The sequence below is a fragment of the Fusarium subglutinans genome (assembly GCF_013396075.1).
Source record: "Fusarium subglutinans strain NRRL 66333 chromosome Unknown NRRL66333_c0000086, whole genome shotgun sequence".
NCBI lineage: Eukaryota > Fungi > Ascomycota > Sordariomycetes > Hypocreales > Nectriaceae > Fusarium > Fusarium subglutinans.
Genome location: NW_023502149.1, coordinates 12505 through 39081, shown reverse-complemented (window position 1 = coordinate 39081; position 26577 = coordinate 12505). Strand labels below are relative to the sequence as shown.

The 26577-nt window shown below is 48.2% G+C and overlaps 10 protein-coding genes across 10 annotated transcripts; 6 read left to right on the top strand and 4 right to left on the bottom strand.

Moving 5' to 3' along the window:
* Window positions 1–896: 896 nt before the first annotated feature.
* Window positions 897–2820, bottom strand: FSUBG_7068 (major facilitator superfamily transporter; the record flags this gene model as incomplete). The annotated part of the gene is made up of 6 exons (XM_036685333.1): window positions 897–961; window positions 1019–1189; window positions 1249–1711; window positions 1769–2194; window positions 2249–2548; window positions 2605–2820. The coding sequence occupies 6 exons, from the start codon at window positions 2818–2820 to the stop codon at window positions 897–899; spliced, it is 1641 nt and encodes a 546-aa protein (XP_036537420.1).
* A 3211-nt stretch (window positions 2821–6031) lies between these two features.
* On the bottom strand, window positions 6032–8378 carry FSUBG_7067 (transcription activator acu-15; the record flags this gene model as incomplete). Its single annotated transcript, XM_036685332.1, has 6 exons — window positions 6032–6273; window positions 6327–6530; window positions 6587–6665; window positions 6933–7209; window positions 7263–8114; window positions 8167–8378. The coding sequence occupies 6 exons, from the start codon at window positions 8376–8378 to the stop codon at window positions 6032–6034; spliced, it is 1866 nt and encodes a 621-aa protein (XP_036537419.1).
* Window positions 8379–8672: 294 nt separating this feature from the next.
* Window positions 8673–10698, top strand: FSUBG_7066 (d-lactate dehydrogenase (cytochrome); the record flags this gene model as incomplete). The annotated part of the gene is made up of 8 exons (XM_036685331.1): window positions 8673–8969; window positions 9024–9216; window positions 9266–9374; window positions 9424–9520; window positions 9571–9605; window positions 9655–10274; window positions 10328–10500; window positions 10552–10698. The coding sequence occupies 8 exons, from the start codon at window positions 8673–8675 to the stop codon at window positions 10696–10698; spliced, it is 1671 nt and encodes a 556-aa protein (XP_036537418.1).
* Window positions 10699–11137: 439 nt separating this feature from the next.
* On the top strand, window positions 11138–11623 carry FSUBG_7065 (uncharacterized protein; the record flags this gene model as incomplete). Its single annotated transcript, XM_036685330.1, has 1 exon — window positions 11138–11623. One exon carries the CDS (start codon window positions 11138–11140, stop codon window positions 11621–11623), a length of 486 nt encoding a protein of 161 aa, XP_036537417.1.
* A 483-nt stretch (window positions 11624–12106) lies between these two features.
* Window positions 12107–13147, top strand: FSUBG_7064 (oxidoreductase; the record flags this gene model as incomplete). Its single annotated transcript, XM_036685329.1, has 1 exon — window positions 12107–13147. The coding sequence occupies one exon, from the start codon at window positions 12107–12109 to the stop codon at window positions 13145–13147; it is 1041 nt and encodes a 346-aa protein (XP_036537416.1).
* Window positions 13148–13527: 380 nt separating this feature from the next.
* Window positions 13528–14281, bottom strand: FSUBG_7063 (uncharacterized protein; the record flags this gene model as incomplete). Its single annotated transcript, XM_036685328.1, has 2 exons — window positions 13528–13846; window positions 13911–14281. The coding sequence occupies 2 exons, from the start codon at window positions 14279–14281 to the stop codon at window positions 13528–13530; spliced, it is 690 nt and encodes a 229-aa protein (XP_036537415.1).
* A 664-nt stretch (window positions 14282–14945) lies between these two features.
* Window positions 14946–16843, bottom strand: FSUBG_7062 (Benzoylformate decarboxylase; the record flags this gene model as incomplete). Its single annotated transcript, XM_036685327.1, has 3 exons — window positions 14946–16320; window positions 16366–16731; window positions 16779–16843. 3 exons carry the CDS (start codon window positions 16841–16843, stop codon window positions 14946–14948), a joined length of 1806 nt encoding a protein of 601 aa, XP_036537414.1.
* Window positions 16844–18005: 1162 nt separating this feature from the next.
* On the top strand, window positions 18006–19736 carry FSUBG_7061 (tartrate transporter; the record flags this gene model as incomplete). The annotated part of the gene is made up of 6 exons (XM_036685326.1): window positions 18006–18189; window positions 18258–18343; window positions 18399–18483; window positions 18537–18792; window positions 18839–19097; window positions 19146–19736. 6 exons carry the CDS (start codon window positions 18006–18008, stop codon window positions 19734–19736), a joined length of 1461 nt encoding a protein of 486 aa, XP_036537413.1.
* Window positions 19737–20066: 330 nt separating this feature from the next.
* Window positions 20067–21620, top strand: FSUBG_7060 (uncharacterized protein; the record flags this gene model as incomplete). Its single annotated transcript, XM_036685325.1, has 1 exon — window positions 20067–21620. The coding sequence occupies one exon, from the start codon at window positions 20067–20069 to the stop codon at window positions 21618–21620; it is 1554 nt and encodes a 517-aa protein (XP_036537412.1).
* Window positions 21621–22699: 1079 nt separating this feature from the next.
* Window positions 22700–26087, top strand: FSUBG_7059 (six-hairpin glycosidase; the record flags this gene model as incomplete). The annotated part of the gene is made up of 4 exons (XM_036685323.1): window positions 22700–23179; window positions 23252–23868; window positions 24098–24593; window positions 25524–26087. The coding sequence occupies 4 exons, from the start codon at window positions 22700–22702 to the stop codon at window positions 26085–26087; spliced, it is 2157 nt and encodes a 718-aa protein (XP_036537411.1).
* Window positions 26088–26577: the final 490 nt, after the last annotated feature.

The following is a 26577-nucleotide window of genomic DNA, read 5'->3' as shown; positions in this document are numbered from 1 at the left end:
GTTCTCTTTGTCAATTTCCTTGAATATCTACCGAAACGTCACACTCCTTGGGCTGTGTACCCTCGATTACTGCAGGCAGCTAACAACAACACCATTCACTCCTTGTATAGCTTATTTATCGGGTAAACAGTCACCCAATAATTCTCAATCGCAAAATTGTTTGTTATTACATGTTAAACCATGAAAACTGTTCTTGCATAAAATCGCCTTGTAAATTGAAAGAAAGTAAATAAAATTAACAGTGCTCAGTATGTTTTATTTTGGAACTAGATTTAAAATACAGGCAGCGGTCGCGTTCCGGATTCAAATTTCCTTGGCCAGGATGGAATTATATCAAGATTCATCAGTTGCAGGTCTCGATGTAAGGACCGAGGCTAAGTAAAGGAACAAGCCCGCCGAATGTGTGGACTCAATTTGGACTAGGGCTGACGAACTCGGTTGGGGGGACTTATTTCGCTAGGACTGAGGCATCGAGCTATTGCGCGGGGTTCATAGAGGGTGCTGTTGCTGTTGGTGAGGCAATGGCTACGGAGATACTGAGCAGCTCTTGAGAGGGCTATGGATATTTTATTTTGCAGAATTGGAAGAATGTACGGCTTTCTATGATCAACCTATCGGAAGCCTTCTCAAGGACGATATAGGTGGCCTTTATAAGGGGATTACGAGTGAGGTCGTGAAACTAATGTAGCCATAACCATGTACCATATTTTCGCCATCAGACATCGATCAGAAGAGGACGTTGAGAACGAGATGTTTGAATCTGGATATTCAATTACATGCAATCTCTTATAATACAGATCCGTATAAATAAACATACATTGCTGCCAATCCCCATCCTTCTACTAACATTATTACATCGTCTGATTGCATCCTCTGGAGATGATGCCACGACTCGTTCAATCCTTGTGATCAACAGCTGGTCCAACCTTCTCCGATACGTAGTCACTTTCAAGTGCGAATTCTAACAGCAACATTAGCCAGCACGTTCTGGAAGCAGGTGAACAATGGAAATACTTACGATCTGCCTTGGTATGCTTGAACTTTCTTGCAGGAACGCCGTTCTCAAAGAGAATGTCGATCTCACCAAAGGTACGATCCTTCGTCTCAGGAAGACGGAACCAGCACCAGAGGAGGCAAAGAGCATTTGTTCCGGCATAGAAAAGACCTGTCTTGGCACCCCAACCCCAGCCTGGACTTATTGTTAGAATTCCTCCTATGACTATCATCGCTGCTTGCAGATGGACTTACCAGACGCCGAGATCATCCTTGGTGTAACGGAGTTGTTGAAGATGGCAGTAAGGTTATACACAAACCGCCCGATAACAATAGTCTTATACCTAAGCCGTCCCGAAGGAGTCTCAGCCACAATAGGATAGCACACCGGCCCAATAGTAATCATGTTGCACAGGGTTGACACCACAAAGAGCAGACCAATAGCAAGGTAAGCGTCTTTGCTGGTGGACCATCCGAGAGCCCCGATGGCAATAAGGCAGCAGAACATGAACACCAAACCACTCATATAAATAGTTGCTCGTCCGAATCGAGGGAAGAGAACCCAGCAGATCATGCCGCCGATGATGTAGCATGCTGAGAGGGAGATGTTGAGGTTGAATGACTGGACTTGGGACCAGCCTGCGGCTTGGAGGAAGACGACGACGAAACCGAGGATGGCGTTTCCGCAGAGGATTTGGGCAGCCCAGACCACGCAGTTCTGTACAGAGGTTAGAGTCAAGTGACAAGGAAGGGACAAAAAGAGATCTCGTCTCACAATTTCGGTTCGACGCAAGTTGGTACCTCTGAAGCACTCAAGAATAGAAGCTCCTCCAGTCTCGGCCTTTTCCAAAGCAGTGGTATGCTGAATATACGCCAAGCTCGCTTCGATCTCTCCCTCTCTATCTCCATCGTCCGAGGCAAGTCTTCGCAGGGATGTCTTAGCGAGTTCGATCTTACCACGGCGGACGGCATTCCATGGAGATTCGGGAGCAAAGTACGCCACGAAGAACAACGGCACCGGCCAAACCCACTGAAGGTAGAAGGGAAGCTTCCAGGCCAAGTTACCCTCGATGTTTAGACACGCGCGGACGACGCCGGATGAGATCAGGATACCGAGACCCCAGCACATGCAGACCCATGCGGTGACGTATGGACGGAGGATCGTGGGGACGACTTCGCAAGCGTAGGTGGTAGATAGAGTCTAAGGCAGGATTCCATCAGTACAGCTTCATGCAGTCAAAGTGCCTTTACTTACCTGGAAAACACCCCAAGCAACACCGCACAGCGCCTCGCCGAAAGCCAGGACAGACAGCGACGGCGCAAAAGCAAGAATGAAGATGGTGCCGACAAGATAGGCCATGAAGACCATCATTGTCATGCGAGCACCGAATTTATCTTGCGCCCACGCGTTGATCAGAAGACCGGCCAATTGTCCTACTTGCGACGAGTTGGAAAGGCCAGATTGCCAGGCTGGTGAGATGACCTTCTTGCCCTCTGCGGCGCTGTACTCGCCGAAGTGGTCTTGGAACTGGGTTAGGCCATAGTATGATCCGAGCTGTCACGATTGAAGTTAGCAAACTTGCAGGAGTTGAGCCTAGGCCTGTTGCGTACCATGACGAGGTCATAGCCCTCCATGACCAAGCTGATTGACAGGACCAAAGACCAAAGCACAGCTTTTCTATACTTCTTGAGGGCTTGGCGGATAGTGAGATCTCTATCGGCGGCGTGTCCATCTTGAGCGCGCTGAATGAGCTCGATGGTGCGAGGATCGGCGAGGTCAAGACCCTCGAGCGTGTGCTTGTTCACGACGGTGTTGTCTACACCCATGGTTGCGACGTGAAGTTGACAGTTGATAACTTGTAGACCGTGGTTGGAGATCTATCAATGTTTAGAATCGCTGCTGCTGATCCTTTGTGTTTATCATGAGGGGTCGGCATCTCCCTTTTAAGTCATGTTCTTGTCAGTGTCAACCCCGTGGGGAATTGAACTCTGCTTTGACCCCAAAGTACGTAGTGCGGAGAACCATGAGCCTGGACCTCACTTGACTGAATGTGGCGCTACAACTGCTGAAGATACCGGGTCTAGCAATAGCAGAACCAATGGACGTCTTTCAAAGGCGAAGCCTCATGGCGGATCCCACCGGAAATCCGACACGAGATGTCATCCCACCGCGAACTTTATTCTTAGACATCCATCCCACCGGAGACGCGTCTACTCGTGAACAGCGGTTGCAGGTTTGTTTAAGCAGTTTTATTCAGCTACGACATAGGAGCTATTGCGAGCTACTTAAGTCATACTACTTCTGTAATAATGTCGAGCAATGCCACAACTCTCGCCTCCAAATCGACATTCTCATCATCTGATGCTGGGCCTGCTCTCGCCACCTCCTTTTCGTTTATCTGGGAATATCAGGAGCTGGTGGGTCTTGTCTACAGGGAAAGAAACGGCAGGCTGGTGACAAGGAGGCGCTATTGGCGAAGTCATCTTGAGTATGGACTGAGAGGCGATTGGTGTGGCAGTCTGTTTGCCAACATTTGTTTGAGTAGTAGGCTAGAATCTACAGCGAGCACATGAGGGATTCTTGTGGCAGTCTGTTTGCCAATATTTATTCCGGTAGTAAGCAGTAGCAATTACAGCTAGTACATTGGCGATCGTCCGATAAACCACAAACTGTACAGAGACTTCTAAGATTCATCCTAGAAATAGGGCAGACTATAATAGGTTGAGACACTATAGATCCGGTTACTTAGCATTAACTCATCTTCCTCCAACTTCTTCTGCTTCAAGGGTTGCGATTCATGCTCAACCGCGGTGGTATGACCGTCGAACACAGCAGCGATAGCTTCGAGACTTGGGCCGCTCTGTCTCGACCAAAAGCTTCCAAACTATAGCAAGGTCGATAGTAAGCCCGGTCATATAAATAAACCAAAACTTCGACGCCAGTGCCTAGAGACTGATAGGGTTGATAAAGTAACTCGCCTTTCCGAAAAAATGAGAAGCGAGAAACCCTTGGCACGAATGGGATACGGAAGGATCTCGAGAGGATACGAGTAGAGGAGTGGGTTGAAGGCCAAGTCGTAGAAGAAGTAGAAGAGGAAGAGCATAGCGATGACAGCTTTTCCTGCGACGGTGTTTTGAGCTTCGTTCAAGAGACTGGCGCAAAGGGAGGTTAGCCCGTTGAAGATCATGAGGCAGCCGTTGAGAATGTTGCTCTTAAGCGTTGCTTACATCAACAGTTTCGAGCACACGAACAAGGTATCAAGAAACGAGACCGCTGCTCGATCACTGACTGAAGCAGCCCAGACAAGCCAGAGCAAATACTTGCTTCTGATTCCCAGGTGGCGTCAGGAGGACCTACCAACCTGTGTCGTTACTGACCTCTGCTTCGATGTCCGCATCTAGATGAACTCAAGCTTGGCAAGTTCTTCGTCCGCATTCCTTTAGCATGCCACTTGACCAGTAGAGCCTTTACTTCTTTACTGCAACCATTTACGCTGAGACATCGAGGAGACTCCGGAAGGCAAAGACGCATGTGATGGGAAGCAGAGATGGGGTAGCCTGTAGAAGATACGGGATTCTCCACGGAATGCCAAAGGTTCCGAAGATCATGCAAGCAGCGAGGATAGCACCGATATACCAAGATGTCTGACATACAGATGTGATGACTTGTCATCCTTTCGGGTGGGCGAGTTCACCGATGAGCATGTGGGCGAAGGCGTTTACGAAGACGAGGTCGAAACCGATTACGGAGCGGGAGATGAGGAACATGGCGACTAAACAGGAATGAGATGAAACAGATAACGATTTGAGGAAAGCTCCTTACAGTGAGAGAGGCACCTTGGAGAACTGTGCCGATGATCATGATCGCAGCAACAGCACGTAGCTACTACAGCGCGTTGCCGCGCTGGGGTCTGTTGAAGGAGAGCTGTGATTGATCCGGATTAAATAAAGCCCGTTTTCCCTGCCTGAGACGTTAAATAACTGAAGGGTGTACGGGGGACGAGATTAATGGTTTTGGTTAGATTGGGGGCGGATGCTCTAGATCAAGGCAAGCTAAGTACACTCTTCGGAGTGGACACGGCGACAACAGAGATACCCATTTGTCGTTCCAAGTGATCACCTACTATGCTGGTAAAGGGTGTCATAACAATGCATCCGAGAGGGAGAACACAGGTCGGGATAGTGAAGAGATAGAGACTGGAGAAGATTCTTGTTCTGGCGGAATGGAGGCGCGACGGCAACGAGTTCTTGAATTATCTGGTCTAGGGTAAGGACCTGATCGCCAACGACATGGCCACGCGGGGTTTGCCTTCAAGACTATCCTTGCCCATGCTGTTGTAATCGATGTAATCAATGGGATAGAGTGTGGGTGGTGTATGATAGAGGAACTGATAACGCCCGAAGCGGATGATGTGCAAGACCTTGACCTTTGATATACTTATCTACCTACCTACTCATCCACCATTGGTGACTCCGCACACCATCGAGGGCCTGCACCCTTCTGGACGTAGCACTGACTGTGCTGTATCGCGGGGTTCCCGCGAAAGACTGCTTGGCTCAACGAACCCACGGGGCTGGATCCAATGTCACATCAGCTCCACAGCCCGGGAAGCGAAGCCTTGGAGAGTGGCGAGTTTCCAGAGGGTGCCGTTGGTACAAGACTCGAGCAACGATCGAATGCTTCCCGTGAGCCCAGATTTCCCCTCAGTCTAAAAAGACCTGCGATACCAAACCGAATCCCGAAATGCACTACTTATATTCCCTTCTTTTTTATACCAGTTCCAGTGATACTGTCATTCCCTAACCCGGATTTGATATGTCATCAGTACCACCTGCCAACGCAACGCACCGTCGTCGTCAATCTTTCAGGATCTCCTGTTACAGTATCTCCCTTTATTGGTTAGGTCACGTGCTTTCTCCAAGCCTGGCTCGCAGATCAAGAGTGCAGCCATGCGCCCGCGTTCTGCTCGGACAGGTGAACCCCGCGGATCGACTGCGAATATCATAGTCGACATTATACGGGCAATAGTTACAATAGTCAAGCTAATCCACCAGGTAGAGGAAAGATGAACTCGTCTCCGAATCCAAGACCACCATAAGTGGGCATACCGCCGTCAAGGCTCCAGTCCCAATTATCGTGAAACCATGATGCCATGAAATCAACGGGCTCTGGCTGCCCCTCTGTCGCTTGAGCGACAGGTCCATCGCGGTTCTCACCTACAGGGCTGGCAGGCGGTCTGGGAGATGATGCCCGAGACGGAACTACAGAGTTGCGCATGGCTGCATAGGCGTTAGCGACAGTGTCCTGGTAGTTGAGATGCAGCATTACGTACAGAAGTGAGCAGACCGTGCTTGGTCTTTCAAAAGTACCAGGTGGTCCAAGTATCCCCTCGCTCGGGCATTTTCCCTGCCAATATCCCGAAGAAGTACCGTGGTGTTCTCCCAAGTGGCGTCGAGCTGTTGCTGGTTGAAATGCGTGCTTCCTCCAGCTTGAGCACACTCGGCGAGGATGATAATACCGCCGCAGGTCATGAGATCTAGGAGTGTAACATGTCAGCAGTGCAGCCGTAACGGCGGCGGAAAACTCCCTTACAAAAGAATCTAAACCACCATGCTCCTGTCGCCTCCACTTCCCACGCGGCTCGCAGGGATGCTGATAACTCGTAGGCAACCTGGACACACGTAGTGGCACATTGAGCCTGAAACACATCCTGCAAAGTGCTAGCATCGATGCCGGCCTCATCTATGCCGGAACCCGCACCCCGGCGTTGTCGTGGTCGTCTTGCTGCAGCGCAGAATGAACTGAAACTAGGCCTGTACAACAGAACCCTCAGGTGAAGGAACCTTGCATGAAGCACATTTGTCTGACGCCTCAGAATATGGCTTCTGGCTCCTTGATGCTTCGATTTGTCGACATCCCACCATCTTAAATCACTCACCAGAGAACTTTTAAAATCTCCAAGAAGACCGTCCAGACGCACAAGGGCGCTGAAGTCGGAGGATGAACTGGGCCAGTAGATCGATGACAGGATCTTGCCGAGAATCTTTGCTAGTCGGATATTCTCGACTACGAAAAGGTTTTGTGATACTATTTCTTCCGGTTGGCGGCATGAGGTGTTATTAGGGCAAATGAACTCATCGTCAACTGCAGCGGGAACGCAGACGCCCTCTGTTACTTGCAGAACTGGTGGTCTCCCCAAGGTCATGCAGACTGCCCTGAGATAGTGTTAGCCAGTAATCAGTACGTGTCCTTATCGACCATGACTAACATTTCTAGGTGTACGCATCCATACCAAACCCTCCGACGCACTTCATTCTCCATGGCAGATCTCTGATCAGCATGCTTGTCTGTGTGTAGACCCAGTCCCACAGCGATGCGACACGCCAGGCCGACGGTGTTGTAACACCTTATGGGGTGCTCACTCGAGTGCGCGTAGTCACCTGCTAGGAGCAACGCCTGCACATGTGACAGGTCGCCTTTATCAAGGACATCCATCTGCAACAAGCTTCTCATTCTTGAGCTGAACATTGCCGAGGCAGACTCCTTCTCCGGTAGGTCAGAAAGCTCGCATCCCAGGGCAAACATGGCGTTCAGAGCGCAAAAGAAGGTGGTTTCGGGGCACTGGTCTCCTCCCAGGCCAATATCGCCGGTCCGGCCTGTCTCCGCCCCCGGATATCCACCTGACGTCCATAAGGACTCGTACCGTTTCTTGAACCAAGTAGAATGCGTCCAAGGATAGAAGATATGAACATTATCGAAGTACAGATCCAGAAACTTATCAGCTACTTGTCTTGGTGGCAACGCAAATTCGGCTGTTAGAAGTGATGTCGCGGAACTCTTGTCCCGATTCCGAGGTGGGGCCGTTGAGCGGCGGCTGCGGCGGTCGGGGTGAGGAACCTCCCGGAGAAGGGAGTGGACCGATGATTGACCAAAGAACTCATCTTCTTGACGGTCCAGGGTGAGTGTTGTGGCGCCCATTGTACTCACAGGGCTTGGGCCGTTTGTTGTGGCGTGGATTGTACCGGGTCTGGGGCTTTTGGGGATGAGTTCTGCATCTTGGCGGAGCTGGTCTATCACCAATTGCATGTCCTGCACTTGTTTCTGCAGTGATGTAATGTACCTATACCATCCATTACCCGAAAAATAGTATTCCAATTAGATGAAGGACTTACTCTTGTTCACTAAGCTGTTTTGCCGTGCCCGCAATGACAGTGTAAGCACATCGCGCAGCTGGTTCCCCTCTCTTCCTGCAGGGATTACAAACTGGCTTCGACCCATCGCATTTGATCTTCCGTTCGCGACAAGTGTCACATGCCAATGCAACTCTTTTTCGCTTGGCAGGACGAGCTACTATTTCTTCTTCCTGTACTTGCGGAATGTCCATTGCGAAGAAAAGAGCGGGGGAACTGATGAAGCCGAGATTGAGGGGAGGGTCTGCCTTTTTTACGGGCTGTACCCGGTGTTTCTCGGGTTGAATGGTATGGGGAACGGGAAGTATCCGTTGAGGACTATCCGTGTTTGGGTTAGAGGGTTGATAAGGGAGAGACTACCCGGGACTTATAATCGGCTCATGGGTTCTTAACTTCTTTCATGTTCAAGGCCCCAAATGTCATGAAAAGTCTCACCGGGTGATTAGGTGCTGATTCATATTTGCCAATCCGTCTATTCCAATTTCATCATGCTCAAGACACCGAATCGTGCCCTGCTGGGGTGTTTGAGAAGACCTTCGTCACAATGTGTAGTGGGTCTGACAGCCAAGCCCGCTTTTCAATTTGTCCGACATACCAGTAACGGCAAATCAGAGTCAAGTAGTCAGAGTTGGACACAAGAACAGCGAAAGAGACCAGTGTTTCTTGCCTCAGCATTATCTGCAACAGCAACAACCATTGGAGGAACATTGCTATACACTCTAGTCAGCCATGGCGAGCAAAAAGATGATGATTCCCATTATGCAAGTCGAGCAGAGATGGAGTTGGTAAGTCAAAAGCAATGATGATATCGACCAAACAGATCCAACTGAGAAATTCAGGCAGTGGAAGAGATACGGGAAGCACTCGGCGAAGATGCAGTCAGTATAGAAGATGAGATTCTCCATTCTCACGGTTACTCGGATTGGTCGACCATAAATATCGACCGGCTCCCAGTAGCTGTCACGTTCCCCAAGACGACGGAAGAGGTCTCTACAATTGCAAAGATATGTCACAAGAGACGCGTACCGATGAGTAAGTGATACCCTGTGACTGACCTAGCGAGCATAATTGATGGCCCAAGTTCCTTATTCTGGTGGTTCAAGTGTTGAGGGCCATTTCTCCGCGCCTTTTGGCGGCGTGAGTGTTGACTTTGTCAACATGAACCAGATTCTAGAAGTCCATAGCGACGAGTGAGTGGCAATATCAAGAGATTTTTTAAGGATGATGCTGATTGTGCAGCCTGAACGTCGTTGTTCAGCCTTCTGTTCCATGGATGGACCTGAATGAGAAGATCAAAGACACCGGTCTATTCTTCCCGATCGATCCTGGCCCTTCTGTAAGTCTCCCCATTCGACAAGAAGGTATTTATTCTTACATATATCACAGGCCCAAATTGGTGGTATGGTTGGGACAAACTGTAGGTCAGTACGCCTAATTGAGAGAAAGCAACCAGGTCTAACAGTGCGTTAGTGGAACGAATGCCGTCAAGTACGGTACCATGAGAGACTGGGTGGTGAACCTCACTGTGGTCATGAGCGATGGCACCATCCTTAAGACCCGAAGACGGCCGAGAAAGTCATCGGCGGGCTACAACCTTAACTCACTCTTGGTAGGATCAGAAGGCACACTGGGTTTCATCACCGAAGCCACGCTGAAGCTGGCTCCCATCCCTGAACATACTGGCATCGCTGTAGTCACATTTCCATCAGTCAAAGCCGCAGCGACCATGGCCATCGAAGTCATCCGTCGAGGCGTACCGATCAGCGCTGTCGAGATCCTTGACGAGGTGCTTATGAGCGTCATCAACAAAATGGGTGCGACATCTCGGAAGTGGAACGAAGTCCCGACGCTGTTCTTCAAGTTTAGTGGTAGTGATGCTGTAGTCAAGGATAGTATCGCACAGGTCCAGAGTATTTCCAAGAAACATCAGGCAAATGGTTTCCAGTATGAGAGTGATCCGCATAAGCAGAAGGCTCTGTGGTCTGCGCGGAAAGAGGCACTTTGGAGCATGATGGCACTTCGCGAAACAGACGGACATGTTTGGTCGACGGATGTCGCTGTCCCTCTATCCCGAGTATCTGAGCTTATAGGTCAGTTTGCCTTCCCTATTTCTCCCTTTACGGTAAGCACTAACTTTCAATAGATATATCCAAGAAAGAGCTGGTCGAGCTAGGACTATTCGGTAGTATTCTTGGACACATCGGCGATGGGAATTTCCACGAGACAATTCTATTCGAGGAAAAGCAGCGCAAAGCGGTTGAGGACTGTGTCCACAAAATGGTCTCACGAGCAATTGAGATGGAGGGAACATGCACGGTAAGCTATGTAACCTAACTGGAAAATGACATATCTAACAATGATGCCCAGGGTGAGCATGGTGTCGGGCTTGGAAAGAAAGAGTTTCTCCGCGAGGAGCTTGGGGAGGTACCGATTCAAGTCATGAGAGCTATCAAGACAAGTCTGGATCCGCTGTGGTTGATGAACCCAGGAAAGATCTTCGATCGCAGAGACTAGACTACTCGACAGGAGAGGAACTAAGGATGATCTGATCTTTGTGCTACAGCTGATGGTGACACAGTAAGCGGCCATGCCGGTCGTGGCCATCACCAGGTCTCAGTCATAAGCGGCGACAGTAAGCGGCTGTTGCATTGGCCATCTTACCCCCCGATTCGGCAAATTTTCATTTATCAAAGAACCTTTTAGGGCACCTTTGTGTTGCATCGCTTACGGTGATCCCGCAATTCGAGCGGGCCGTACCGGGTAACGTAGAGTAATTTCTCCGTAGTGTCTGTCTATCGCTTCCACTCAGCTATGCGGTAGCTTATACAAACTTGGCTATATAATCGTAAAGGCTTCCTCGCATCTTCCAGCTTGACACCAAACATCAGAGTTTATTTCACCAACTATTCTACACCAGACACCCATTCCTAGTGTAACATCTAAACGTCACACAATGGTTTCTTTCCGCGACATCGGTCTTCTGCTCCTTGCAGCCCCAATCGCCATCGCAGCGCCAAAAGCCCCAGCCGAAGTAACCGTCAAGACCCTCCCCTTCTCCCAACCCGCCTCCACCTCCAAAGCCCCCTCATCTTCAGCTGACGCCTCACCCGCCTCTGACGTCGCCCAAAGAGCTGCATGCCAACTTCCCCTCCGCTTCACCAACTTCGCCCTCTACTCCGACACGGGCTGCCAGAATGTCATCTACGACCCCTTCATGCTTACCTGGGACCCGTGCAAGAGCTACCAGTGGACGAACGCGCTGGCGAATGGTGTTATCTTCCAGAGCATGAGATGGACGGGAGGGAGTAATGCGCAGGACTTTTATGCTTGTCAGCAGGGGTTTTCTTGTGGTGAGAATGTTGCGAGGATTGTGCAGCAGAGCAATGTTTGTTCGTCTGGTGGAGGACTGCACTTTGATAAGCTTGCTGTTAATCCTTAGACAGGGAGCTGTGTATGTGACTGGGCGGTGATACGAAGCTGTATCTTATCTTAGTGACGGGTATACTCGTGGACTTGACTCTAAATGGAGGAGGAAATAGTTCCTTTATTATGATGAGCCAATCTGATGCTTTGTGCTCGGCCCACTCTCGCAAATACTTGCTTACTCGACTTCACCAGCCAGTCATCTTGACTCTTGATCCCCTCGATTCTGATTTGTCATTCGGACGAGTATCAGACGAACATCGATGAGAACAATGAGTTGATGTCGTATGATAGAAGATTAATTAACAAAATGACAAATTGTTCCGACCGACCTTGTCGTATTCGTACATTCTTCGACGTATATTACTACACAAAGCCGTCCGTAGAATAGTAGAGATATCTAAGTAGTTGCTTTACGAGGGTCACCTGCTCTATTCTTACTCTTTTAGCTTCGTCAATCTTGTACCTAGTATATGGATACCAGTGCAATCCCTGCAGGATGTCTCATAACTTGGAACCTAACGTCGCCGCTATCCTCCCCGTTAAACAAGGTCAATTGACCATCCAACAGCGTCCTGTCCCAACCCCAAAGGAAGGTGAACTACTGGTACACAATGCCGCTGTTGCTGCGAACCCCTCAGACTGGAAAATACAAGCCCTAGGTCTCTCCAACAACTTTCCCGCTGTGCTTGGCAGTGATCTCAGCGGTGTCGTTGTATCCGTGGGACCAGGTGTAACACGCTTCAAGCCCGGCGACCGGGTGATTGCCTTGGCCCTAGGTGTCATTAGCCAAAACATCGACAAGGCAGCGTTTCAGACTTATACCCTGCTCGACGAAGTGGCGACGACTCACTTACCCGAGAGCATCAGCTTTGAGGAGGGCTCTGTACTTCCTGTTGGTGTGCTCACTGCGGCTATCGCGTTGTTCGACGGTCTCGGGCTGCCGATGCATGACAGCAACGCTGAGGAGGATGGAGCTATACTAGTATGGAGTGGTGCTTCGGCTGTTGGTGTCTCAGCAGTGCAGATAGCACATGCTCTAGGATGGACTGTCTACGCGACTGCAAGTCCAAAGCATCACGAGTGGCTCAAGACCTTGGGCGCGACAGATGCATGGGACTATCGTGACCCTCAAGTCGCGCAGAAGATAGCCGCAGCCTTGAAAGCTTCCGGGACAAAGGTCCGCGGCGTTACCGATGCTAGAGCTGAAGGCAGCTCCTTTGATTCGGTCGTGGAGATATTGATTGCCGCCGATCTAACATCAGGATGCAAGGCTACTGCGCTGGCTCCGTGGCCGGAAGAAACGTCGCTGCCAGCTGGGATTGAAGGACATCACACCAACTGCATGGGGTTCACTGTCAATTTTCCAGATATCGCAAGCTGGGTTTTCGGCGGCTGGTTGTCCAAGGCTCTCGACGGTGGGAGAATTAAGCCTGCACCGAGGGCTCGTATTATTGATGGTGGATTAGAAGCGACACAGGAGGTGCTGAATCTTCTTCGAGCGGGCGCAAGTGGTGAGAAGTTTGTCTTGAAGGTTTAGATCATCCGCTGTCATAGCAGCGAACACATTCTACGACAGAGTAATGTATCTATCTATCTGTTGTCAAGAAAAACACCTATCATGACTTTTCATTCTTATCCTAAGAATATGTTACACTGGTACACAATGCCGTCATTGCTGCGAACCCCTCGGACTAGAAAGTCCACAGGGCTTTACAGGAGGGTTTGGTCGCCGTGAATGACAAATGGTGTTCGTGAATAACCACCCAGTCCGGCCTACAATTGATCAATTGATTTTATAATTGACTAGTAGGGTTATTAGGATCAATTCGAGAAACATATACTAAGTTTTGTCTGCTGATTTAAGCTCGCAGCCACAAGTCCCAACTGCAAATAACACATTAGAGAAACATACACAATTTAGTCTGCCACTCTTCTCCAAAAGTCCCTATCGTTATCAGTATCGTAATCGTCGCCATCATAGCTGTTGTTGTCGTCGTCATAGCCATAGTCGTCGGAGTCAATATGACTGAGCCTTCCGTCCCAGTACTTCTCTTCCTCAAAGGCATTTTCGCTTAGTACCCATCCATAACTCTTCATCTTCCTTCTAAGACTATCACTCGGCCCGTCCTCATATACCTCAAGAATGATTTCTGGCAAAGAAGGAATAGCTTTAAAGTGAGTATTAACAAGATGCAGCATCTTAGTAGCAATGCTGTAGTAGTCTAGATTGTCGAGCCTAAGCTCCATCTATATTCCTTATGCTATGTAAGGACGGCGTAATCGTACTCAAGGTAGTGTACCTGCTCTTAATATCTCCGAGTATACTAGCAGTGTCCTCATCAGTCAGGACATCGCTAGGGTCATGGAGGGATTCTGGGAAGTCGATGATGATATGTTGAATAGAGCTTGCGTTACGCGCATCGATTTGCTCGAGGAAGGAAGTTATTTTCTTAGGATCGCGCTTAGCAAAATTGAAGCAATTCTGGCTATAGAATAGTAGGCTGGCTTTACGGTGGACTGTCTTGCTAACGTAAAAAAGTCTTGTTAGGACCTGTAAGCCACGTCTAAGCCAAGGATCGATAGGCTTGGATTGCACTAATATGATTTCGTATATAGCGTTACGAAGTTCGCCAGAGAGATAGAGGAAGCTTACGGGGCCGCTAGTAGCCATGGGCTGCCGATCGTTAGCTTTATAACTCAGAATACCTTTGATAAGCATATGTTACAGATATCAAAGTTAGTTAGTTGGAGAGAATCAGACATGTTCACAAATAGGGGTGTTCACATAGATGCTGGCTGTTGGTATCACACCGATTGCAAGTTAGGGGATGAGTAAATCCTGATATTTGTCTATGCGTGGGAGATAAACCCCGCACTGAGAGAAATGACGGGTTCGTGTAGCTACAGCATTGGCTCTTGCTTATCTCGACTTTTCCGCTACAACCCCTCTTTTTGCCCGTAACACCAGTCAGATCATCCTATATGTCTCGTGTCTTGCTACCCCGCCTTGCTTGGCTCTTATCTCGTGACGGAGTTAAGAGCTTCCAAGGTTTACGTAACGTAATTTGGGGATAACTACAGCGGTCTACATAGGCACAGCCCATTATTCACTCTCTATAAAAGCAAACAGATTGTGGACCATAAATGTTAGGGATTGAAGGTTGCTAGCTAATGTATAATAATTAGACCCCTATATTAGAGAAAAGGTAACTAGCTGGAATTAACTCCTCAGAAGCTTATCCTAAAGGTTTAAATCATCCACTGCCACAGCAGCGAAAGTCTTTAATAAAGGAGTTGTGTCATGTATTCTTACTTGTATCTAATGAACTTCGTTGTTAAATCGCCACGTCCAACACAGCAGAGACGCCTCTATCCAAACTCTCAACCGCCCCAGCCAATGCACTCTGAAACTCGTCAACATCAGCAACCCTCGCACCAAATATGACCCCATTGCTCGCAGCCTTGGCAATACCCGCGTAATCCGGACTCGGCGCAAACGAAATATTCAGCTCCTCATTCGTCGCCCTCGAAGCAGGTCCATCGGGATGAACCAACAACATCGATCTCTTGGGCGCATTCCAGCCCAGGTTATTCAACACGATGGTAAGAACGGGAATGCCGTAGCGCGCAGAGATCCAGTATACACTTGAAGGCACGGAGAACATGTATGACCCGTCACCTACGATTTGCACAACATAGCGTTTGCGCTTACCGGCGTCTGCTGCGTCGGCGGCGAGTTTTATACCGAGGGCACCGCCTCCGCTCCAGCCGAGACCGCCGCCGCCGCAGTGGATCCATTGGCCGGGGATGGTAGCGCGGATTTGATCTGCGACGGCGATCATGTTTGTGATGGCCTCGACGGCCCAGATCGTGTCTTCGGGTAACTTGGCGCGTAGGATTGAGCAGACATAATCGGTTGTGAGCTTGCCTGACTCGAGAGGCTTGGCCTTTGCATCGAGAGCTCGAATACGCTCTGTATAAGACTGCTGTAGAGCTTGTTCCCGACGATCAAACTCAGAAGTGGCAAGCTTCTCGGACAGAGATGCCCGGAGATAATCAGTGATCTGTCGCAGTGACGTCTCTGCATCAACACGATATCGCTGCTCAGCATCAATGTAAAACACCAACATGCTCTCCTTTAGTGGATCAACATCAAGATGAAAAATCCTGGCGTCTTTCTTTGGCTTGCAAAGCTTATTTATCCACGGAACATCACAGTCCAAAATCAGAAAAACGTCGGCGTTCTGAATCGCCGAGTCAACGCCGTACTTCATACCCAGCCACCCAGGATGATCAGCAGGGAAGCACATATCCGAGCATCCCGTATCAAGAACTCTCAGGCCTTTGATAGTATTCGCCAGCGCGACAAGAGGCTCAACAGCAGCGTGGTTCCGACCGGTGAAACCGACGATGACCAATGGGTCAGAGGCGTTGACCAAAGCTTCTGCGATTTCTTGCACGGCTTCTTGGTGGAGTGCTGCGGGTGCGACGGGCTTCCAGAAGGCGGAGTTGATGTTGTATGGCTCAATGGTTTCTTCCATGACTTCGCGGGCGCCCATGAGATAGGAGGGACCCTGAGGGTGACTTGTTGCAAGTTGGAGGGCGCGACGGACCATTTGCTTGACATTCTTTCCAGTCTTGATCTCACCGACGTATCGACAGTATTGAGAGACAATTTGCTTCTGATCCGGCACATCTTGGATCCAGTGGCTATAATGGTCAGTGAGATTTGCTAACCTGGTAGAGTGGACTTACATAAACTCAGTCCTCGAACCGAGAAGTTCTCCTTCAATAGAATAAGGCGAAAGACCAGCAAAGATCAAAACCGGCGCCCTTCCCATAGCAGCATTGTGAATTGCAGCCGCGAGAGCAGATGTCCCGACGTCAACATGCACAATGACACATTGCGCCTCGCCACTCAACCTCGCATATCCATCTGCCATGGACAGCGCAACCATTTCATTAGGACACGTGATGATTCTGGGGAATTTATCTTTCATTTCCCGCTGGCCTCTGACCATGGCCTCAAGAATACTAGGATGGTCAGACCCGAGATTGACGAAGCAGTTCTTGACGCCTGCTTCGACGAGGGCCTCGAAGAAGGCGAAAGATGTTGTGTACCTGCGCTACGTGAGTCACGCGAAGTATCACTGTGGTGAGTTACGTACATGCTGGGCTTTGTTGATGCAGGACCTGTACGATCTGATTCTGTGGTTTGAGCTTCTAATCTCATATTGGTACAGATATAAAGTGATTGATAGTAAAGTAAGTCAACTTCATGAGGTCTTTCTTTACCTTTGACGTTGAAACGCGGGATCCATCCGAAGAGGAGTTCTCCAGACACGGTTGGTTCCCGAGCGGGGGATCGGCTCTGGCAACTGACTTCGGCAGTGGAGGCGTTATCCCCCGCTTCCGGCATCACAACAAACCCCGAATCATGATCATGAGAGCGACCAGGAGATGAGTACTTATCAATTAAATGCAACAGCTATTCAGCATGATTCAACTAATAGCAGTGTTATCGGACTGTGGTTTACCCACTACTGTATTTATTTATCACTACGCTTCCTCTGCTATTCCCCAAGTGAATAGTGAGTCAGGTTTATACTTCCGAAGTTTCCGAATGATTCAGCACAAGATTCGTCTGAGACCAACCCGCGTTTCCGGGTTGTGCCCGACCTCTTGAAGCCAAGCATTGTTTGTGTTGCATTGCATCCTTCAATGCGCTAGACGGTGACGGACAAGGGTTTTCGTAACCGATGCACGCTTGTGCCAGTTACAGTTCTTGCTGCGAAACTCACATCACTAGCTAGCTGGGATATTACATGTCAAAGCATAAATAAACATGATGTATGGATATCCCGCCTCCAATCAGACAACGCAAATTCCTAGCCGTGGATTTAGCTATATGGGCATCCGTCTAGCCGTTTGACTTCCCCGGTTAACCTTGATAGTAGCTACTATCTCTTATGCTAACCGTGGACGCGTTCGGGAATGACCCGGGCTATTGTAAAACGTTGTATTATGCAGTATTTGGAATGCCTGCCAAGATAGGCTATGCCGTTATCATTCTTCCTCGGATCTTGCATGACGCTATTACCACGCAACCATTTCATGATCCTAACACGTCGTCTATGACCTTGCTACCCCGGAATTCCTCTTCCATCACACGGCAACATCCCAGTCCCCCCGCCTCCACACCCCGCACTTGGCTATCCCTCTTCAGTTTGTCGATCTAGATGCTTTCGTCCAATGCTAGGGACTCGAGGGTAACCGTTGCTGAGTCGAGACGTAGGCTAAGTAGTCGCCCACTTCCATAAGAAGGAGGCATGCACCACCCTGTCCCTCGTCATCCTACAGCTCAAAACTATTAATCATCACTCTTCTTTTCCATTATGGCTGACCTCAACGAGAAAGCTACTTTCGACCATGCCTCGCTTAAGGGTGCTGAGTCTACCGTGGAGCAGACACCTGAGGAGTCAGAGGCTACCAAGAAGCTTTTGCGGAAGTGCGATCTTCGTTTAATTCCTCCCCTGATGGTCATATTTTTCCTTTCCTTTATGGATAGAACCAACATCGGTATGCTCCCATCACGCGACAGACTGTCTTAGAGAGGTTGAAGCTGATATGATGGTCTTGGAATGTAGGCAACGCAAAGATCCAAGGAATGTCAGAGGATCTCAAGATGACTGGCAGCGATTACAATATGGCACTCTTCGTCTTCTTCATTCCCGTACGCCAAGCGATCCGATACAATTATACACAATTGACTGACTCGAGCTGTGCAGTACATCATCTTTGAAGTCCCATCCAACATCATGATCAAGAGGATATCGCCATCTCTTTGGCTTGCTGGAATTACCGTTCTTTGGGGTATGCTTGCCACCTGGTATTGCCTCTGGTGAATGTGCCACTGACTGCAACAGGTATTTCTACTGTCGGCATGGGCCTTGTCAATAATGTCCAAGGTCTCATCGCATGTCGAGTACTGCTCGGCTTCTTTGAAGCCGGTATTGTTCCAGGCTGCATCTACCTTATCAGCATGTACTACAGACGCTACGAAGTCCAATGGCGTATGTCTCTCTTCTTCAGCGCCGCTATCCTGGCAGGTGCCTTTTCTGGCCTTTTGGCGTTCGCCATTGCCAAGATGCATGATGTCGGCGGTCTTGAAGCATGGCGCTGGTATGTCTCCCGCCCTCTACCGCTATCACTTGCTAATGATCTATAGGATCTTTATCCTCGAGGGCATTCTCACGGTGGTTGTCGGTGTCATTGCCAAATGGTGGATCCCCGATTGGCCAGAGACAGCTTCGTTCCTCAGCGACGAAGAACGATCCAGACTTGTCGCTCGACTAGCTGATGACTCGGGCGATGCAAAGATGAGCCATCTCAATAAGGCAGCCTGGAAGAGAATCTTGACCGACTGGAAGATCTATCTCGGCACTCTGGCATACTTTGGTATCGTCAACAACGGATATGCTGGCTCGGTAAGATACAGCCCGCGCAGATAAAAACAGCCGTACTGACTCTTGTAGTTTTTTATCCCGACTATCCTCCGAGAGATGGGCTACGCCGCCGAGCGCGCACAAGTCCTTACGATCCCAGTATACATCGTCGCAACTATAGGCTGTCTCTCAGCCGCATACCTCGCCGACCGTATGCGTCATCGCTACGGCTTCACCATGTTCGGAGTCGTAATGACAAGCATTGGCTACATCCTCCTTCTCCTCCAACACCAAGTGCCCACTGCAGCACGATACTTTGCCCTATTCCTCCTCGTCACAGGTGGCTACATCACACAGCCCGTCCTTCTTGGATGGTTATCCAACACCATGGGCGGACACTACAAACGCTCCATTGCTTCAGCTGCACAGGTTGGCTTTGGTAATCTTGGCGGTATCGTCGCTTCGAATGTGTATCTTACGCGTGAGGCGCCTGAGTACTGGACCGGCCTTGGGGTTAGTCTTGGTATGGTATGGATTTGCGGTATTTCTTGTACGGCGTTCTATTTCCTTGCGATTAGGGAGAATAAGAAGAGGGATCGTGGGGAGAGAGATCATAGACTTCAGGGTGCAGATGCTGATAATCTGGGCGATGACCATCCTCACTGGAGATATGCCACTTAGATAAGGAGATTATAGGGAGCTATAGTTTGATGCATCTGACAATATCATACCGGCCTGAATTAAGGCCCATTCTCAGTATTGCAAATAATTTATTTGTGTATATCTACCAAGCATTGGTTATTTCTGGTTGGCTGCTGATGGTTGCAATCTGTTTTCTTTAATTGGACATGTCGGCCCCACTCACTTACTCTTTGGAGTGCTCCAGGCGTCGTAATCCCCCTCTCCAGGCTAAACCTCAGCATATTAGCCGAGCAATGATTGAGCTCATTTCAACTCAGACCTACCTTTACCTTTATACACAGCGCAGTTGGTTGCGTCGCCTCGGTCATAATGAACTCAACTGAGCAAAGACCGGATAATCTTAGTATTCTCCATCGCCTTCCACTCGAGCTTCTGAATCAAGTCATCTGTACTTTGCCTAACGCCGACATTAAGAATCTCCGCCTGACATGCTCATATCTCGGAAACGCATCTCTTCCGCGCTTTGACCGTGTGTTTTTATCGACTAACCTGCGCGACATTGAGGTCTTCACCTTGATCGCGAACCATGATCGTTTCCGGTTCAAAGTCACCGAGGTCATCTACGATGATTCGCGCTTTGGTCACCCTTCGAGCAGTCGGTATAAAGAGTGGAATAGAGACCCTAATGATCCCACAGGAGTGCCGTACTGGTTTAGAATGTTTTACTGTTCCACCCTAGGTGCCATTGACACTAGGGAAGAGGAGTTTCAGTCTATGTCTCATGTCAAGGAAGCTTTCAAGACTCGGTGCACCCTGGCTGAGTCATATCAGGTATATCACAAGCTTAAGGCACAGCAAGATGAAGTACTTGCTTACGGCCGGGACGCTGATGCTCTGAGACACGGTCTTTCACGCTTTCCAAACCTCAAAAGAGTTACTCTGAGTCCTGCTGCTCATGGGATTCTGGGAAGACCTCTGTATCCATCGCCTACGATCAGATCTTTGCCAGCAGGCCTGATATACCCTGTGGAACAAGGCTGGCCAACGATCACAATGGAAGAACACCCCCTTACACCTTGGGATGAAACATCAAAACGAAAATGGCGTGGATTCTGTGTTGTCACGAAAGAGGTCGCCCAACATGTCCGTGATAACCCGATGTTTCAGCTCTCCGAGTTTGTCACGGAAGGCCGGCTGCTTTGGACGGGAACCACCTGCCGTCTTTTTGACAGTGCAGCCAGTGAGGAGTATCGCGATCTTGTGACTATCCTGAGTCACCCTCCACTGAGACGCTTGGAGTTATCATTTGCTTGCGGCTCAGAGTCCAAACAAAACTGGCCTTCTTTCCGTTCTGGACTCCTCTTCAGAGCTCTGAGCAAAGCAAACAACTTGCAACATTTTAGTATCGATACTGGCATTCCTCCTGTAACCAGGGCATGGCACAACATTGTGGGATACCAACAGAATGGTATGCCGCTACGGAGCATGTTCCCCGTCAAGGACTGGTCGAATCTACGCCGCTTTGCACTTTCTCGATCTTTTGTCACACAGAGAGATGTCATCGCCTTCATTTCTACACTCCCATCGTCACTGGAGTCGCTTGAGTTGAGCTTCCTTGATTTCTTTTTTGGCGAGGGAACTTACAGAGATTTATTAGAGGACTTGCGCTGTAACCTGGGTTGGAGAGAGAGGCCGTCGAGCAATCAGCCAAAGCTTATTATACTAGTTGTTGAGAATGAATCCAAGATGGATGGCGTTGCTATAGACTTGAGCCGTGAGGCAATGGACTATGTGTATCACCATGGAGAAAACCCATTTTTAGAGGGGCAGATCATGGAAGTTATAGAGGGTAGAGGGATACCAGTAAACCTTCTTGATCCGATGTACGATGGGGAATACAATAGCAGGGTTATATCAGTCTAGCAACTACAGCCCAAGGTTGTCACATAATGCGTTAGCCTCTCCCTTTTCCATCATACTGGCCAGATAACCTTGATAAACCCCCTCAGGTTCGGCAATCGTTCAGTTTGTATTGCGGCCTATTTTAGTGGCCGCCGTGTCGCACTATTCTGTTGAAATAGAGGCTAGCCTTTGTGAAGATATAGATAAGCACTATACAGGGCAAGCCTTGACTAGCCGAATGCATTATAAACCAATTATGGCCGTTTGGCTGTTAATACTATAATACGTATAGCTTCTAATAGTAAGTATCTACAAAGTCTGTACCGGAAGTAATGTTATTACATACCTCAGAGTGTGGAAAATCGCAACAAGAGTTAGCAATGCCCAAACAGAAGGAGATGTAACTATCCTTACTCTCCACTCTCATATCTACCAGGCATAAGCCGCCAATGCAGCTACAAGACAGCGTTTCTGAAGCGTTGACTAATCTGAAAGCTGCTGAAGATGTTGCCACTGGTCTTGGTGGATGCATCGTTCTACGGCCTTGTATAGTTATTGCGAGTTAATGCTATGACGAGAGGCATAAGAGAAAGGACCGCCATGGTGTTGCAAATGTCAGTTTCGTAAGCACAATTTGTTTCGTAAGCACAATTTGTCGTGAATATTGGAAATAGCGCGACAGAATTCCCTCTAAGGTCTTAAGTACATCGTGGCAAGATTTTGTGGCGGGGACTAAGTATGATGTTATTCCAGTATCAGATCATTTGGCACGGCATCTTATACGGCCCGAATCTTCTGATAAACAATTTTCAAAGAACGGAACCACAAAGCTTTGACTTGAAAGCCTCGCCAAGCATACCCCCGAGATAACAATTAAATTCCTATGGATATGGAATGGGTCGGACTGGTCGGCGCATGTCAACCCGCCCGCTCCCGTTAAACGAGGTATGTCTCGGTCTTACAACATCCGAAGGGCGCCCCGGCTCAACGTGGGTCGAGTGCCACTACATTGAAATTGCGCTTCACAATGACTGAAGAGATGCCCATTTGCCCCTCCAAACCGTAGTTCTTCAGCCGTTGTTATCGAGAGTATCCCCATCATGGCCGCCGAACAATTCGACACATCTTGGATGTGGAATCCCGCTTTCATCGAAAAAGCCACGTCCACGGCCGGTCGCTTCGTACATTTCCGCAAGACATTCGTCGTCAATTCTGAGATATCGACGTTGCTTCCGACTCAGATCACAGCCGATAGGCGATACAAGCTATACATCAACAAACAATTCGTCGCTTTTGGACCTGTCAAGGGAGATGCGAGTCTCTGGTTCTACGACGAGGTCGACATCAGCCCATACTTGCGCTTAGGCGAGAACCACATCGCTATTCATGTCCTTCGACTCTTCCATGGGACTTCGTACGGGACTAGCTTTCCACGTCTGGGAACAGGTGGTGTCAAGATCGCAGCTACTGTTGATGATGAGGTCTGGGCACCCCAGGTCCGAAGTAGCGAGCTTTGGCAAACGGCGATAGATCATAGTGTGACTCTCCGCGTCGAAGAGGCAGAAGATGACTTTCTTCACGTATACGAAATGGTTTCTGCATCACGCGACACGCCCTTGGAGTGAATTCCAGCGACACTCCTCCGTTTTCAGAACTCTACTGGTGTCACGGCGCCGTGGAAACTATCGCCGCGCCTCATCCCGCCGATGAGGGGCCAGAGATCCTATTTCAGCGCTATTCACAATGTTCAGAGCGGCTTGTCCCGTGAGACCTGGAGTGCAGGACTACTGGGTGTACAGTCCGGACATAGTAATATCCTTCTTTCTGCCGGATCAAGCCATCAACTTGACCTTGAGACTCCCGTCCATACAACTGCTTTTATCCGCTTCCGTTTTGTTCGGCCGGAAGCTGGAGGCGCTTGTCTTACGATAAAGTATTCTGAAAGTTATGAGGACACCCCAGTGCTTGTTCCATATCTTCGCTGCAAGGGGAACAGATGCGATACCAGCAAATTCCTTATCGGACCCAAGGATATTTATGCTTTCCAGGGAAAAGATGGGAATCCACGTCTAGGCTACTACGATGAGGAAGATACAGAAGAAGTATACATGCCTTTTCACTGGCGCACATTTCGCTTCATGAGACTGAACATTGAGACTGGGTCATCTGACCTGATCATGCGCGGCATCGACATTGACGTTGTGAATTATCCGTTGGACGTACTGTCAAAGATCAGCACGACTTCAGATGACGGGACTTTGGGAGCGCTGTACGAGACGAGTATCAGAACACTACAAAACTGCATGCATGATTGCTACGAGGACTGCCCTTTTTACGAACAGCTGCAATACGCCATGGACACACGCAGCTCTTGTCTCTTCACTTACCACGTATCCGGAGATGACCGTTTGGCCAGACAGGCAATTGTGCAGCTTCATAGCTCATTCCAGCCTCGCGTTGGACTTACGGCCAGTAGAGCACCTTCAACTCAATTACAGATCATTCCTCACTTCTCCGGGCTCCCTCTACTGGATCTGCATGTTACACGATCACTTCCTCTACTATGCTTATAAGGCATTTGTTCGGCCTCCGTTACCTGTTGTGGATGCCGTGCTAGGGTATTTCCACGAACTCATTGATCAACGTCTCGATCTCGTGAGCCTAGGTAATGAGAAGGGCGTTTGGAACTTTCATGACTGGGCGGAGCAGTGGAGGCCGTATGGCATTCCGCCCTCAGCAGAGGAATCCGGGGTTTCGACATACACAAACAGCTTGTATACCTATACACTAAAGCTAGCGGCCAAGTTGCAGGGAGAGTGTGCAGGCCGACTTTTCCTTGCTGAAGAGTATTGTAATCGGACTGGTCTAATTGTTGATGCGGTTAAACGCCAGTGTTTTGATGGGCAATACTTTACAGACAGTATTGCTGCTTGCTCGGATCCTCAAGTTGACCGTAGCCAGCACAACCAGGTCTGGGCAGTTCTCAGTGGTGCTGTATGTGGTGACAGCGCTATTGTATTAAAGTCGAAGTGTATTTTCTAACCTTGTGATTGACTTATAAACTTAACTCTGCTACCACCTTCTAATTACCCTAAACCTTCTTTTTAATATTTTTCTTAGCCCTAATTATATTAATATATATATTATTATAAAACTTTCTTTAGGTTAAGCTTTTCTTATATATTAGTATTTCTTAATAAATCTAATAGCTATATACTATACTTAAAAGTTATTTATTTAAGTAAATTACTAGCTATAGCTTAACTAAGAACTTAATTTAATTTTAGTTTTTTTTTTTAATTAACTTTATTATTTTCTTAGCTTTAACCTTATTATAAAGAAAGGCTTTTAGTACTTCTTTTTCTTACTTAATAGCTTTCTTAGTCTTTTAAGTATAAGTAAAAGTATAAGTATTAAGAATAGCTAGTTATATAATTAGGTTATTAAGAAGCTTTTTATATTTCTTAATATTAATAATTTTAAAGATTTATCTTTTTATAGCTTTAATCTTTTTAAAGCTATTTTTATTTTTAAAAGTCTTTTAATAATTTTTAATATTAATAAAGTTAAGGAAAAGTCTATTAATATACTACTATTAGAATTTATTTAAATATACTATATAAATAAGGTTTTATTTAAGGTTTTATATAAGGTTTTATTTTTTATTTAAGCTTTTATTTAAGCCTTTATTTAAGTAAGTATGCTGCTATTTTACTTATTATTTTATATTTAATTATTCTAGAAAATAAATTAAAAGTACCTTCTTATAACCTATAATAGTAAGTAAATAAGTTATCTTTTAGATTTTTATAATATTAGCCTTTAGTTATAGTAATTAGTTAGTTATTATAATATAATATCTAAGTTATTAGCTAGATATGTTATTTACAGTTAAGGCTTATAGCTAAGAGCTTAAACTAGCAGACAGAACTTAGTAGTAATAGCGCTCAGGCATTACTTAACCGCGCCCTTGGAAGTTCTCAGAGTGGTACACCACTTATCAAGACGTCGATCTCCACGTCCTTCTACACATTTCACGCCATCAGTGCTGCAGGAGGTTCTCTGTACGACGAACTCTTCCATGTTCTATGGCAACCATGGCGTCACCAATTATCACTTGGTCTAACGACCTGGGAAGAAGACGATGTTTCACACCGCTCAGACTGCCACGCTTGGGGCAGCGCTCCCATCTATGAGTTCTTGGCCGAGGTTGCGGGGATACGGCCTGCAAAGGCAGGATGGCAAGAGATAGAGTTTGCGCCGCGCTTGGGTCTTTATACATCTCTCGAAGCAACTGTTCCGTTCTATAGAGAGGGGAAGATGGTGTTGGCAAAGGTTAGTTGGAGCTCTTTAGATGGAGAGACGCGAGTCACGCTGGGGTTTGAGGGATTAGACGAGTCAATCTCTGTGCATGTCAATTTGCCAGGTTGGCCGGGGATGGTTGAGAAGAGCTCGCAGAACATGAGTTTCACATGGACAAGATCTTAGACAGTATAGTATTACTCGGCACAACAGAAAGTCAATATAAAGGTTAGAACTAAGTGTCATTCCTGTTCTGGGGCGTTTAATTGTTGATATGCTGATGATGCAAATAACGGCATGCGAAACCAATTATCCGGATCTTGGGACATATCAAAGCACGCATCGTCAGCGAACACAGGGAGTAGAGTATCCAATCTCTCAACATCCATGTAGCTCGGGTTATCATACGTCGAACCAGACTGCCCCGGACTAATCACTCCATGCAGCATAGAGTCCGGTCTAAACTGATCCTCGATATGAGACGTCGGGATTCGAAGATCAGCCATGAGCTGAAGAATCGTCCCTTGTCCTGGTTCAATCCCTGCATCAAGATCAGAAGTCGCTCGACGCAGTATCCTCGCGTAACTGGCGCTGATCTGCCAGAAACGACCCATGGTACTGAGAAAGGTTGTGAACAGTGAGACTTTTTCTGTGGTCTCGGGATCAGTTTCTCCTG